The following is a 14,324-nucleotide window of genomic DNA, read 5'->3' as shown; positions in this document are numbered from 1 at the left end:
ACGTGAACGTTATTTGATTGATAGCGCGCGCATCAACAACAACCAGCAGCTGAGGTCTTCTAGAAACAGCCGGATATTTTTACTGGTACTTTTGTTGGTATGTTATTTTCATAAATAAATTATGAACTCGTTTTCCATTACACCGGTTTCATACATGTATTATATTGTTATATTTCCACTCCTACGCTAGCAAATCATTTGTGATATCCAAGGTACGAATACTCTAGCTACGTAGTTAACGTGTTATGATTAAGCTAACGTTAGTATTTAAGGATTCGAGCCGAATGAATGCAATTTCTAATCTGACAACCTCCAAAACACTGATTATTCATTTCGCCATAAACCTTAATGCTCTCGTTTTAACAGTATGTTTATACACCCTCAATTAGAAAAACAAATTCAATTTCCTACTTAATTTATCCAATTGATCAACCTCAAAGACAAAGTGATATATTGAATATTGCCTTTATATGAGATTCTCTACAAGTACACCGATATTCTTGTAGCCGAAATTCTTATAGTTTCAAACTACTGCTTTCTCATGTGTCGTGTTGAGGCTTGCGTTGCAGAGAATGAGTGCTTCCCACCGATCAAAACAGTCTAGTGATTGTAATGTGAAAGTGTAAATATTTAATATTACCAATAAATGGGACATGGCCTAAAAGCTTCAGTTTTCAAATATTATTCAACGTACAAATAATTTGAACAGAGTCCAGTTTGCATTCAATACATTGACTGGTCATCATGGTTGGTTATCATCAAGGTTTTTTCTCCCTCACATTGTTCTCTTGGGTCGATTACGCAGGATACTAGATGGAGGGGTACGGAGGCCTGAGCCGCAGCCTGTGCTTTGGTCCTCTGTCCCAGCCTGCAGAGAGGATCCTGGCCGCCCTGCGGGCCCAGGCTCTGCCCCCATCCAGAAACAGAAGCAACCACCGCTACAGCCGGCGTGAGTCGAGACAGGAACAGTCGGAGTCACTGACCTGGTTTGCAAGAGAGAGACACTAGTGCTTTCCGCCACGATTACATGCCAACACATTTGAAACAATGGCAGCAGTTCCAAGATGGATATCTGTGGCTGGCCAAAAATATCGTATTGAACTAGTTCCATTCGCAACCATTTCAAATGAAACACTTGTTAAATATGGTGATAAGGCAATCAAAAATGGAGTTTACATGAAGTGATTCTTGTAGTGTTCTGTAGCGGTCATTGTTATGCCGTTTTGTCTCCGATGTTAGAAGTCGATGAGGGCTATGGAAGTCAGAGGGAGCACTTGGTGCAGGCTGGCTGGAACACAACTCAGCATAGGATGCAAGGCAGGGAAACTGAACGGTAAGTCATTTATCACAATACACACAAAGACAAACACATGTGTATCGTTGGGACAAATGCTTTGGTTATCACTCTGACCATATTGATCTTGTGGGTGCCAAAATATCCAATATCCATTAATTGACGGCTCACAACTCACACTGGGGCAATAAAGTCACCAAACCCACATATGCATTTAAAAGGGAGCAAGCTATTTATATTATTATGTACCAGGATCCATTTAGTGGATGGAAATTTCCGGGAAATTCAATTAATTGTTTCTTTTCAAGGGTACAATAATAGATGTGTCAGCTATAAAGGTTATAATCGTTTGCCACATAATTGCTGTTGTTTAGACCTGGCTCGCAACCCCAGCCATATTCTTCCTCATCCTGGCTGAGAACCCCATCATACTCCGCGGCCACCAGTTGGGACTCCTCCCAGCAGACAGATCACTCTCAGAACCCAGACTCCTTTGGTAGCACCTCAAGTAAGACACGGCCGTGCCTTCCCAGCAAAGACTACAACCAGCTCCTGTCCCAGTCTGATTCCCGCCGCAGGAACCTACCGTATGCGAGCCACACCCTCTCGTCTCCCCAAAGAGCTGTGGTCTTGCCGGCTCCAGGAGGATCTCAAAGTAATGGTTGGTCTCTGCACAGGCCTGGCCTGCCTGCTCAGCAAGACACTAGCCCCTGGAAGAGGTGAGCAAGGCAGGGAGGAATCTGAAAGGTGGTGTCGGTTTACATTTATATTAAAAGCCAAGCAAGTGTATTTTGCATGTTTGTGTGTATTTGGATGGTGTCTCGTTTGACCGGACTAGTCGCCCTAATTAGTATTATTAAGTAGTTATTAGTTAAATGTTGCCATCCTTTGTCCTCGCATATCCTTGTGTATTCGGTACAGCACTGTGTTTTTGATTTGAGATTTTGTTGCGTATTTAGCTTTTATCACTGGATTTCTATCATTTGATTATTAGAGAATACTCAATGAAATGCAATGTCATGCTCAACAACAGTCTCAGATGACCGTCACTTGACCCAATGCATTGCTCAATATTTTAGTCAGTTTGTAAGAGACATTTGGGTCTTAGATTTTTGCATATTGCTTTTTTCCCTGCAGCTTATCTGAAGAACCTGAGACGTTTTTTACCCTCAGCCTTCCTCGAGAAGGTCCAGACCTCGATGCATTTTACCCCGATCTCCGCCTAACCCAACCAACTCCATCATCTGTTAATGTCTGCCAAGTGTCTGAGTACTGTCTACCAGATGTACAGAACAAGGTTCAGCCGAGAGAAATTGGTGCACGGGAGTGGAATGGATGCCAAGATGATCATTACCTCCAAAATGTACCTCGAAAGAACCAACATAAAGTGTGCTTGCCAAGATTGGACCACGTTAAAGTGGCCTCTACTGGGGGTGGAAATGGGAAAGCCTGGTATGAGGGGCGGGGTTCTGCACTTCTCAAACCATGGAAGCAGCTCTCGCTTCCCCAAGGCAAGACAAGACCAGAGACAGGCTTTGACCGGCGACAGCTGTATGAGCCACTGAACGTGAATAGGAACGGTGGGGCGGGTCTGATGGTAGATATTGTGGAAGCTATGGATGTAGACAGAGGAGAAGAAGAGCCAGAAAATCAGTCTCAAGTGCCGAGTGAAGTAAACCACGTTAGAAGCAAGTGCTCAAATGGTGGAAGGGAGCAAGAGGCATTCAGAGAAAACCATGGATCGTCAAGAATGGAAGGGAAACAGTTCCCCATCTCCATCACAGATGAAATGGACACTGCGTCGGACTTTGATGTGGACGGTAGAGCCCGCCGGCAAACCGAACACCAAGATGTCGGAGAAGGGTTTCCTCATGAACCCGGTGCCAGGGACGAAGAGATAGCAACAGGGGGGTCCAGCCGTAGCATCACCCCAGAACTGACCCCAGTGTTACTGGAAGAAAGCGTCAACACAATGGTAACCCAGGGAGCTCAAACTACCCAAAAGACATCAGAGCTCGAGACCGCTGGAGATAAGGAGGAGGGCCCACAAAGACCAGAGGAACAGAGGGAGTCCTCCAACAGAGAACTCGGTCCTGGTGGAGCCCCCCTACCCGATGGACCAGACACCGCCGTCAGGGATGAGGAAGATGCGGCGACTGCTGCGGTAGTCCTGGAGACGGACGCGGGGAGGGTGCAGGGCGGCACGACCCAAGCTGAGGAACAGATGGGGGGGGACCAGGGTGGGAGGACCCACCCTGTCCAGGTGGAGGAGGAGGAGGAGGAGGAGGAGGAGGAGGAGGAGGAGGAGGAGGTGGAGGAGGAGGAGGTGGAGGAGGAGGAAGAGGCCGGTCCATCTGAAAGGGGAATGGTCCTTCAGGAGATGTTGGAGGAGGAAAATGAGCCCTTGTTGAAAACCTCAAATGAGGGCAATGGAAGCCCTGCATTGGGTGAGTCAAGCACAGTGTAAGCTTGAACCTAAACCTTCGATCTACGGTCGATTAATGGTTTACATAACTTTTTAATTGCTGCATTCACCACTAGAGTGTGCCACAATACTGCAGTTAGCACTGAAAACATCCAACTGTACAAGAAAATGCCTTCATCAACAAATGCAGTTTTGTTTGCTTACACTTGGCATGTTGTGTATACTTGCGTATATTGATGCGTCCATTCATGATACTGTTCTTTGTACCACGAAGCAGCTGTTTTATGCAAACCTGTGCCTCACTTTGACAGGAAGAATGGTCCTTGTAGAATCACATGGTAGATCATGTGGTCAATATGGGATAAAATGGCTTCATTTCACTTCCAAAAGCATTGAGAAATAATGACACTAGTCAATTCAACCGATTGTTCACTGTTATTGTTCAAAGTCAATTCAAACCTTTCAATATGCAATATAAGTCTGGACCACCCCGTCCCCAGTGCTGGTAGTTGTATGTGCGCCTAATGTATGTTCGTTCCCACTGTGGAAATTTGTGTTGTGGAAATAAGTAGAGCATATAGAATATCAAGTGAAAAATAATCAAAAACATGTTATATAGTTTCGACATGAACCACCATCAGGTTAGAAAACTTTTTGCCTTAAACCTTCCAAATGAACCATTGGCCGTCTTCTTTATAAGTTATCCACTCTCTGGATCAAAGGCTCTTGAAGCAGAGGGCGCTACAGGGTTTCATGTGACGTCAGGTCCCCTACAGCCCACTGGCTCTGGGCCAGTGTTATATCATCACTTGCCTGGTAATGTAAGATAGTTTGAAGGGTAGAAATCATTGGGCTGACTGGGTGCTGTTGTTAGCTTGTTGTTAGCATGCTCACGTTACCAGGGCTATGCTAGTAACAAGCCGATAGCAGGGGTCCCCCGCAGCTGAGTCAGCGAGTTGCTTGTACACTCTGCTTGATGCAAATCCTTCAAGCCAAGGTCACTTCGTCCTCATCCATCTCTCTCTCTCTCTCTCTCTCTCTCTCTCTCTCTCTCTCTCTCTCTCTCTCTCTCTCTCTCTCTCTCTCTCTCTCTCTCTCTCTCTCTCTCTCTGTCTCTGTGTTTCACACTCATATACAAAGTGATGAACTGTATCATTCGTGCGCTATGCTCGAGTGCAGATCCACCAACTGGTTCTTGAATAACTATAAAAAGGCTAACCTTCCCCTTTTCACCCCAGAGGGCTCACCAGTTGAGAGACAACGCCCCCCACTGAGGTTGTCTCAGGAAGGAGGGGCCACAGGGTCTGGCTTCAGGGTACCCCCTCTTCTCCATGGGAACGCCCCCCTAGAGGCCACCCTCCATATCCGTGACACCCTTCAAGTGAGTCCCGATCCGTCAACCATCCTACACTCATTGTTGAAAGTGAACCTAAACTCAACTAACCTGTCAGCCCGGTTAAGAATCAAGTGTAATGCACATTTTATTGAGCCTGTTTTATTCATTAGTACTCTTCTTTTTACTTCCATGGCATATCAATTCCATGTCTTGTTTCAGTTTCAGTTTGTCTTCCACCTCAAGCTGTATCTTGAGGTTGTCAAGGTCAGCATATAGAGGACTCTAAAAAAAAAAATGGATACAGAGAGCTCCCTGGAAAAGCATTAGGAATCTGTGGGGGATCTCAAAGGAGCACATGTAGATTGAAAAAATATCTGTAGGTTCATTTAACGATGTTTCCCCTCAACATCCTCTTTAAGAACACTCCGGTGAAGAGCTCTGGAGTGAAAGGAACACACGTTTACGGTGTGTTTGCGCAATTGGCAGAGGGGGTACAAATAAAAATAGATCCAAGGAAGGGCAGCCTTGGTTTTACAGACCATTAATCGATGGCAGGATAGCTGGACAGGTCGATGTGTCACGAACCCAGGGAGGAAAGGGGACATACATGCGAGATCTTAACAGAACTGCATCGCATAGCAAGCGAGGAGAAAAGAGCTCAGTAAATGTCTCAGTCAAGGTGGTAAGCAGTCGGTGGTGTTGTTTTGGGGGTATTTTGCTCAAAGATGCCAGTACGCATGAATGAAATAAACGACTGTTTATTTCCATATAAATAAACAACAGTAGGTACAAATGTTGTGCAAACATGCCGATTTTTCGGCCCTCGGTGTGAGGGAGGGGTCCGTTAAGTCGATGGATGCGATGTTTAATCATTTAGTCCAAACTACAGTAGGCTACGGGCAAACCTGAAGTCACCGTCGTGACATTTCATATACGTCCCGTCTGTGTGTGTGTGTGTGTGTGTGTGTGTGTGTGTGTGTGTGTGTGTGTGTGTGTGTGTGTGTGTGTGTGTGTGTGTGTGTGTGTGTGTGTGTGTGTGTGTGTGTGTGTGTGTGTGTGTGTGTGTGTGTGAGTGAGTGAAAGGGAGGAACTTATTTGAAATCGGCCGTGCGTGCCTGTTTGTTGTTTATTGTTTTTGATTTAACAATATATAGGTTTAGAGAAATCTGGCTTTCAGAACTCAGTGCCTACCCACTCACTGACCTCACCGCACGTCACTGGCGGTAGATTGACAGGTGACTATGATAGACTATGCAACAATATATTCAACCACCAGATGTCCCCGTCTCAATTACACTCAAAAAACTTTATTGGCACGACTAATGTTGTAAACAGTATTACCTGAGTATTACGAATGCCATTTATTTTATTTTTTTTCAACTTATTCTTTTTTTTTTTTTTTTCAATACATTGGTAGTCAAGGCGGGGCCCTAGTCTTGTTAAGGCGGCCGCCTTAACAAGATAGTGCTGGGGGAAACCCTGGAGCTATAGTAGAGAGGGAGAAGTGGTTCAGGTTTGACCATACTGCGTCGGTCAGCAGCAGTACAGCTAGAGCTTAGCAGGCCGAAACACGGATATATGTATGCTACCTGTCGATCGCAACCCATAAACCTTTTCTACCTGGAGGGAACCTCCTCTTTGGGGGAACCACGATGACTCCATCCAAATGCCTCCTAACGCTACCTGGGTATATATGATGATAGAATAATGCTTTGAGGTCTCATGGTTTCGGAAGATATCGTTAGTTAGTCAAACACAGAGTCGAACCCGGGCTCACACAGACATGCTCTGTACCCTCCCCCACCGGAGGAGGGCGTTTGTCCCCCTGCCCTGGCCAGAAGGACCTCCCTGGCTCTCCCTGGGAGAACCACAGGACCTGAATCACCACTCTGTACAGTGTACACTCGCGGTGCAGGAGCACACACACACACACACACACACACACACACAGACGTGCACGCTTGTGAGTTTAGGCATGGAGGTTTTTTTTGGGGGGGGATATGAATAATGAAGGTGTGGGATGTTTGACGAGGTTACCTGGAGGCCAACATGAGGACCCAGAAACCGACTCTGGCTGTCTGTCGATTATGATTATGATGCTGGGAGGATAAGCTACTGTAGAGGGTGTGTGTGGTTGTTTGTGTGTGTGTGTGTGTGTGTGTGTGTGTGTGTTAGGGGGCGGGGGGTGTGTGAGAGAGAGTGCTTGAGATAGACTGAGCGAAAGTAACTGTGAGAGAGACTCTCAGTGACATCGTGTGTGTATTCATCTGAGGGAGGGAGATGCTTTGAGTGAGATTGTGTGGGTGTGTGTGTGGTGGTGTGTGTGTGAGAGAGGGAGAGAGGTGGAGGCAGTGCCCGTTTCACAGCGTGAAGCCTGCTGTATCAGACAGACAGTGTCTGGCTCCCTCTCTCTGGCTGTCTGGTACACACAGTGCTGAGGGGCAGTCCGCACCAGGCTACACAGTCTCAACATGTACTGTACTACAGACTACACACACGTTAACATGTATGTGTGTGTACTGCCGATAATACTACCGACGTATGACAGATTGCAGTACATTTTACAATCCTACATGCTACATACATTGCAGAACAGGAAGAATATATATATATATATATATATACATACATATAAACGGGGTGAAAATGGGGTGATTATACTCTAATTGTGTACCTTTCTCCCATATCGTGTTTTCTTGTAGTCTCAACAGCCTTTATTGTCTGCCACTGAATGTGTAGACCCTCCCCCGGTCACACGCCCTACGCCCGGGCAAAACCTCCGCTCAGACACCGGACCATTCCGTGGAAGTTCAGACATTTCCCAATTCGGCCCGGCTCTACCTAAGCCCTCCCGGATCCCCGCCTTTTCTATCAAGAGGAAACGGGAAGAGCAGAACGCCGGCCTCACCGAGACACCCAGGACCTCCCAGCCCAGACGCCCCGTCAAGTGGGAGCCCCCCCGCTCCTCCCAGGGGAGGACAGGGGGAGACGGAGGGGACCGGAGGGCCAACAGAGACCGGGAAGCCGACGAGAACGACACGGAGGCCCCGACTCGATCCGTCCCCTCTAAGGACCTGGGCTTGTGCCCTCCAGCGTCGGCCCAGGTGCGGCAGGCCCGAGCCCGTTCCGTTCACCCGGCCACGGACTGCCTGGCGGGGGGCAGTAGAACGGACGGCCCGATGTGGACACAGCACACGATGCGTCCACACCAGCATATCGCCGGGGCTGGGGGTTCTCCCTTGACACACTGCGAGATGAATACAAGCCACGGCGGGGTTGCGGATAACGCCAGCGCCTCGATCGCGAGCGCTGCTGTGTCCACCGCTCCCAAGAAGAAACGGGCCAGACAGGGCCCGGGCAAGATCACGAGCCGCGGGGCCACTTCAGCTCAGAAGGACGCCGTCAGAGGGGGACGTCCCGCTGATCAGGCGGCAGGCGTCACCTCCGACCCCAGAGTGAAGGATGCTGGGAGGATGAGTTTGGAGGAGAGGGCGTGGCTGCTGAGGAGGGTGGGCGGGGCCAGAGCGACGGCGCTGACGATGGTGTTCCAGGACGGCAGCACTCAGTTTGACCCGGAACAGGTGAGCGTGGGTCAGGGTCTCGATGGGGGCGTGGATCGGTGGATGCGGGGTCACGCTTCGTTGGTTCGGTCGCCCTGGGCTTAAAAGATTTGTTTTTGTTTTTTTTGACTAGCCAATTATAAGCCTTACACGTCTCCCCTCTCCTATATCACTCACACACTATTGAGTGAAAACGGTCAAATCAAACTGCTTGGTGTTCATATCAACGAGAATGAATGAAGGGAGGATGAGTGGAGGAAGAGGAGGGAGTTGTTGTTGGGAGTAATCATTTCTTATGTGCATGGAATGAACGATACTAAACAAAACGAATGTGTACAATCAAAAATTGGAATAACTGAACAATAAATACTAACACCCTGCACCACTAAGTAGATGGAGGAATCCTCCAGACTAGATGGATCCATACCTATTAAATCGACCTGGTTCTGGCTCCAGAACCCCAGTCCCCCGGTGTGCGGCCTGCTGGTCCTGATGAGACAGGAGCTGGATCACAGCGGGCCGGGGGCCCACCTGCACCCCGGGGACACCTGTTTCTACCTCCGACTGGAACACGCTCCCGCATGGGCCCAGCGACACGCACAGCACAGCCAGGAGAGCTTCACTAGGTCTCTGTGTGTGTGTGTGTGTGTGTGTGTGTGTGTGTGTGTGTGTGTGTGTGTGTGTGTGTGTGTGTGTGTGTGTGTGTGTGTGTGTGTGTGTGTGTGTGTGTGTGTGTGTGTGTGTACAGGTGCATTTTTGTGTGTATCTGTGCATTCGTGTGTGGGTGTGTATCTGTGTGCGTGTGGGTGTGTGTGTGTGTGTGTGGGTGTGGGATTTGATTAAAATCTATTTTAACGGATATGTCTGTTTGTGTTGAAGTGTACACTAATGTGTATGTTTGGTTGAAGTCTTCGTGTGTGTGTGTGTGTGTGTGTGTGTGTGTGTGTGTGCTCCTGTAGGGAGACGCTGGTGCAGGTGGTGTCAGGCGCTGGGCTGCTGGTGTGTTATAAAGCTAAGGACCTGCTGCGCACGGCCCTGCAGCACTACAGACCGCAGATCAGCTGGAAACAAGGCAAGGCTCTGACCCGCATCTAGAGCTGGACTCGCTTATTATGATCACACCATTGTGATATTTCACAATGCATAACTGGGAAACAAAGCCGGGCTTGAAGTGGCAGTCACTCATATATCAGCCTGACTAATCTGAATTTAGATTGATATCTTAAGTCTGATGGCAGCTGCAATCTGGGTGAAGGGGGCACCTCACTTTCTTCCACTTCACATTTAGTTTGACCAATCATGCCTCCGGTGGCCGGGGTCTGTAACTGCGTTATTCTTTGACACAAACTCGGCTAGCAATCTGAGAAAAAGTGTGTGTAAGGATTTCAGATAAAAAACACGTAGATTGGTGAATGTAGAAATACACTTATTAAAATTCCCTTCTGAAAGTTTTATCCACTCTCGCGAATGAGTTTGCTTCGGTTGAATATCTCCGTTACAAAACACAAAACAAGGCGTAACACTGTTCAAAAGTTCTGCTATAACACAGCAGGTCAATGGACTGAATCCCAGATTACTTTCCTATCACTCCCACTCTCTTGAAGTACAGCGAATTTTTTTGAGTTTGTCAGGAAAAACCCTGCTCTGTGCTCTGTGCTCTGCGTCTAGTCCTCGGCTGTCGTATCCAGGATCCCCAGGTGTCAGGCTGGCTTCTGGACCCTGCGGACCCAGCCACCTGCTACCGGGACCTGATCAAAAAACATCTGAGACCCTCTCCTCCACAGCCAGCCCCGGGAACCAGCAAGGTGAGGGTTGGTGCGTCTCCAGAGGGAGGCGGGATTGTTTGGGAAGTCCTTCTTTTACTCTGAGATGGAAAAGCATTTTTTTAATGGCATCGGGAGGCGGTATCTGTCATTATGCCTTGTTGTGTAGTGACAGTTTAACCAAATTGGATTCAAATGAGAAAAACAAAACAAATCGCTAATTTGTTATTCTTGCAAACTGCCTTCTTACTTCTGCATGCTGTTTTGATTGTTTTGTAAACGTTTAAACCACATGATGAAGCTCTATCACAAATACACTCACACGTGCACACACACACACACACACACACACACACACACACACACACACACACACACACACACACACACACACACACACACACACACACACACACACCAGGGCACTGGAAACTAGTTAAAGCTTTCATGGATAACATCACATTGTCCTGGTTAAAGCTAGAATATGTCATCCCAAATTTGGTAAGTTGCGCTCAAAAAACTGTTTCATGTTTGAGTGGCCTATGTCTAGTCACCGACTTAAAGTTGCACAATGGTCTGTCAAAGGTCATAAGTCAGCTTGCCAGGCTTTGTGACTAGATACTCCTATAAGATGTAAGTGAGCACAGAAAGGGTTTGAAAATGTCCTGCAAAAAATACCTGGAGATTGCTCAGCGAAAAAGCGTGGGGCCCTGATACACCCACACACACAAACAGCACCGAGACCTCCTCTTGCATTTTCCACCCTGTTAACAAACCCCACAACGACCTCCTCCACGCTCTGGGAAGATTGATTCCCTTAATAAATCTTCACATCTCTGCCAGTAGGCCGAGAATGTGAATGCATTACCACTCTGCCATGTGCGGATCAATAGACCGGCACAGAGCGGTTGATCCTATTTTGGCTGTCTTACCCCCACCCACATCCTCTGTCTACCTCACTCTATCTCAGGCTTCTCAGGCCATCACCGGCCTCAATCTGCTCTACCGGCTTAACATGGAGCTGTGCGCCAAACTGCAGGTATGTGTTACACCCTCAGACCCTCTAACCCTGAGTGTACGTGCATGAGTGCGTGCACACACGCACGCGCGTTGGAGTGACGGTGTACTTGTGATTGTGTTCAGAGCCAGGGCTTGTGGCAGTTGTACTCCACTCTTGAGCTCAGCATGATCCCAGTTCTGGCAGGTGAGCTGTTTCTAAATGTCAAACGTGTACAATACAAGATACAATACAACATAAGCACATGAACCTTGAGAGAATATAAGGAAGACATAACAGAGGCATTACAACATAATATCATCTTCTTCTGATCACCCTTTTTGTTCTTAATGAATCTTAAAGGTACGATTAGAGTGCTGTTGTTTAAGAGTAATTTGTTCGTTTTTAGTTGGCTCCGGGCTAATTTCTGACCAATCAGGGCATCGCTTCCCTGATTTGTTGGCTTTCAATAATAGGTGTCAGTGAGGTACAACAATTCCTAATGGTGGATTAACATGCGGGAGGGAGGGAGAAGTGGCGGCGGGGACGTATTTATTGTTGTGGTTGTTAAGTTTCAAAACCCCTCATTCTACCAGTATCTATCTACTGTGCCGTGAGTGAATGAATGCGCTTCCATCCTCTTCTGTCCCTGGTGTTTCAGCCATGGAGAGCTACAGGATCCATGTGGACAGGGAGGCCCTGAAGACCACCTCAGACATGTTGGGGGTAAGACAGGGGCAGTAATATGTGCACAACATACTGTATGTTAGCCTGGGTTGCCCTTGCACCACCGTGATGGGACCAACTGTGCAGTAAGATATCACTTACAATAATATAGTTTTATATAATCGTCAATACAGCGCAATATCCATATCCAGGCATTCTACCAAAAATGTTAAAAACAGTAAATGTTCTTATAAATCCATGAATCCATGAATACATTCATAAAACATTTATATTAATTTGCAAACAAATGATGCACATAAGGCTGTTTGAATGTAGCTTGTGCATCGCAAGCATGGTTCCTCAATGTCATTCACATTGCCGAGTCATGCTCAAAAAAGCAACACGCACACACACACACACACACACACACACACACACACACACACACACACACACACACACACACACACACACACACACACACACACACACACACACACACACACACACACACACACACACACACACACACACACATAAGCTCTCCCAATCAAGCTACTCCCCATGGAACAGAGGAGATGACAACGAAACGATTGCAATCAAAGTTTTTTTTTCTTTTTTTGGCTGGCTGTCCAACAAAGTCATTAAATCATTGGACCTAAGGAAAGGCAATACGAATAAGATTGTTTTTACTAAGGGTAATTTATACACATAGTGCTCAATGTATTCCCAATGCACCGGAGCAGCACTGCATAGTTATATATTTGCGTTGACAAAGTTGAGTCACTCTGTCTCTCTATCTCTCTACCGGTATCTCTTTCTCTGTCGCAGTCTTGCTTGCTCTCTCTCTCGCACTTTCTTTCTGTCTCTCTCTCATTGTCTGTGTGCACGCACGCACGCACACACACAATCTTAAGACTCACAGTCCCAAGCAGGGGGTTTGCTGTTGAAGGTGAGTACTGTGTGTCTATAAATAGAGAGAGAGGCTGTTTCTTCTCACTTCTCACTCGAGGAAGGAGCATCACTGTCTGTTATAACAAACACACACACACACACACACACACACACACACACACACACACACACACACACACACACACACACACACACACACACACACACACACACACACACACACACACACACACACACACACACACAGACAAGCACACACACACACAGACAAGCACACACACACACAGACAAGCAAGCACACCCAGGTCAGCTAAACGCAGGAGTGCCGCTATGAATGTGCTTTTTGCCATCACTATGCTGCACATACGGAAATGAATGGCTCTGAGTGCATGTCACTGCATGGGTCCTCCTCATTGACTATGTCAAGGTCACAAACACACACATACTCGCACACACTCACACACACACACACACACACACACACACACACACACACACACACACACACACACACACACACACACACACACACACATACTCGCACACACACACACACACACACACACACACACACACACACACACACACACACACACACACACACACACACACACACACACACACACACACACAAAGAGCCTTGTATTAACTTCTCCCCCCCCTGCTATTCCTCCTTTTCATTGTTCTGTATTTTAACTCTGTGGGACACAAAACTCCCTCTGGCCCCCCCCCCCCCCCTCCCCCCCCCCCCCCCATCACAGCCAGGCACACCCACACACACACACACACACCATCACGTCCTGTCAGTGTGTTTCAGATGTGCGTTCAGATTTTGTACATGATAAACACCGGCCCACTACCCTTGACAGCCTTTAAGGTTGCTGTCACATCCACCATTATAAGGCACAGGTGATGTCGCTCAGCCAGGTGCATCTCACATGACACGCAGCTGATTCTTAATGACATGTGGATCTCAATGTGGTCATTTCAAATCCCCCCCCCCCCCCCCACACACACACAGACACACACAAAACGATTACCTGACAGAAAGGGAGAGAGATGGATTCAGAAAAGACAATGGAACGGATGAGGTCAGACTTAATTCAGCCCTTCCTCTTCCTCCATCCCTCTTGGCCCCATTCCCTTATCTTCGCTTTATCTTTCTCGCTTTTTTTCCCCCTCAAACCTTTTCCACACGTTAAGACTTCCTGTTTAATCCGACTTAAACCTCTTTCTTCTCTTTCTCTCTCCCGCTGGCTGCTTCTTTTCCCTCACTGTCTAACACCTCCTCTCTTACTCTCTCTCTCTCTCTCTGTCTCTCTCTCTCTCTCTGTCTCTCTCTCTCTCTGTCTGTCTCTCTCTCTCTCT

At 47.5% G+C, this 14,324-nt stretch overlaps 1 protein-coding gene across 1 annotated transcript in view; it reads left to right on the top strand.

Moving 5' to 3' along the window:
• Positions 1-12: 12 nt before the first annotated feature.
• The window catches only part of poln (polymerase (DNA directed) nu), a 45,565-nt gene continuing 31,253 nt past the window's right edge, over positions 13-14,324 (top strand). The window contains exons 1-14 of the mRNA XM_060035788.1: positions 13-97; positions 806-949; positions 1,240-1,333; positions 1,669-2,013; positions 2,432-3,557; positions 3,594-3,741; positions 4,958-5,100; positions 7,758-8,636; positions 9,072-9,241; positions 9,575-9,687; positions 10,284-10,420; positions 11,349-11,417; positions 11,522-11,582; positions 12,037-12,101. Of these exons, the coding sequence (XP_059891771.1) occupies positions 814-949; positions 1,240-1,333; positions 1,669-2,013; positions 2,432-3,557; positions 3,594-3,741; positions 4,958-5,100; positions 7,758-8,636; positions 9,072-9,241; positions 9,575-9,687; positions 10,284-10,420; positions 11,349-11,417; positions 11,522-11,582; positions 12,037-12,101 (3,486 nt within the window). The 5' untranslated portion in view covers positions 13-97; positions 806-813. The remainder of the gene's footprint in view (positions 98-805; positions 950-1,239; positions 1,334-1,668; positions 2,014-2,431; positions 3,558-3,593; positions 3,742-4,957; positions 5,101-7,757; positions 8,637-9,071; positions 9,242-9,574; positions 9,688-10,283; positions 10,421-11,348; positions 11,418-11,521; positions 11,583-12,036; positions 12,102-14,324) is intronic.

This window comes from Gadus macrocephalus, chromosome 17, assembly GCF_031168955.1.
Source record: "Gadus macrocephalus chromosome 17, ASM3116895v1".
NCBI classification, from domain to species: Eukaryota; Metazoa; Chordata; class Actinopteri; order Gadiformes; family Gadidae; genus Gadus; species Gadus macrocephalus.
Note: the sequence above shows the minus strand (reverse complement) of the source record. Positions and strands in the feature narration are given on the sequence as shown.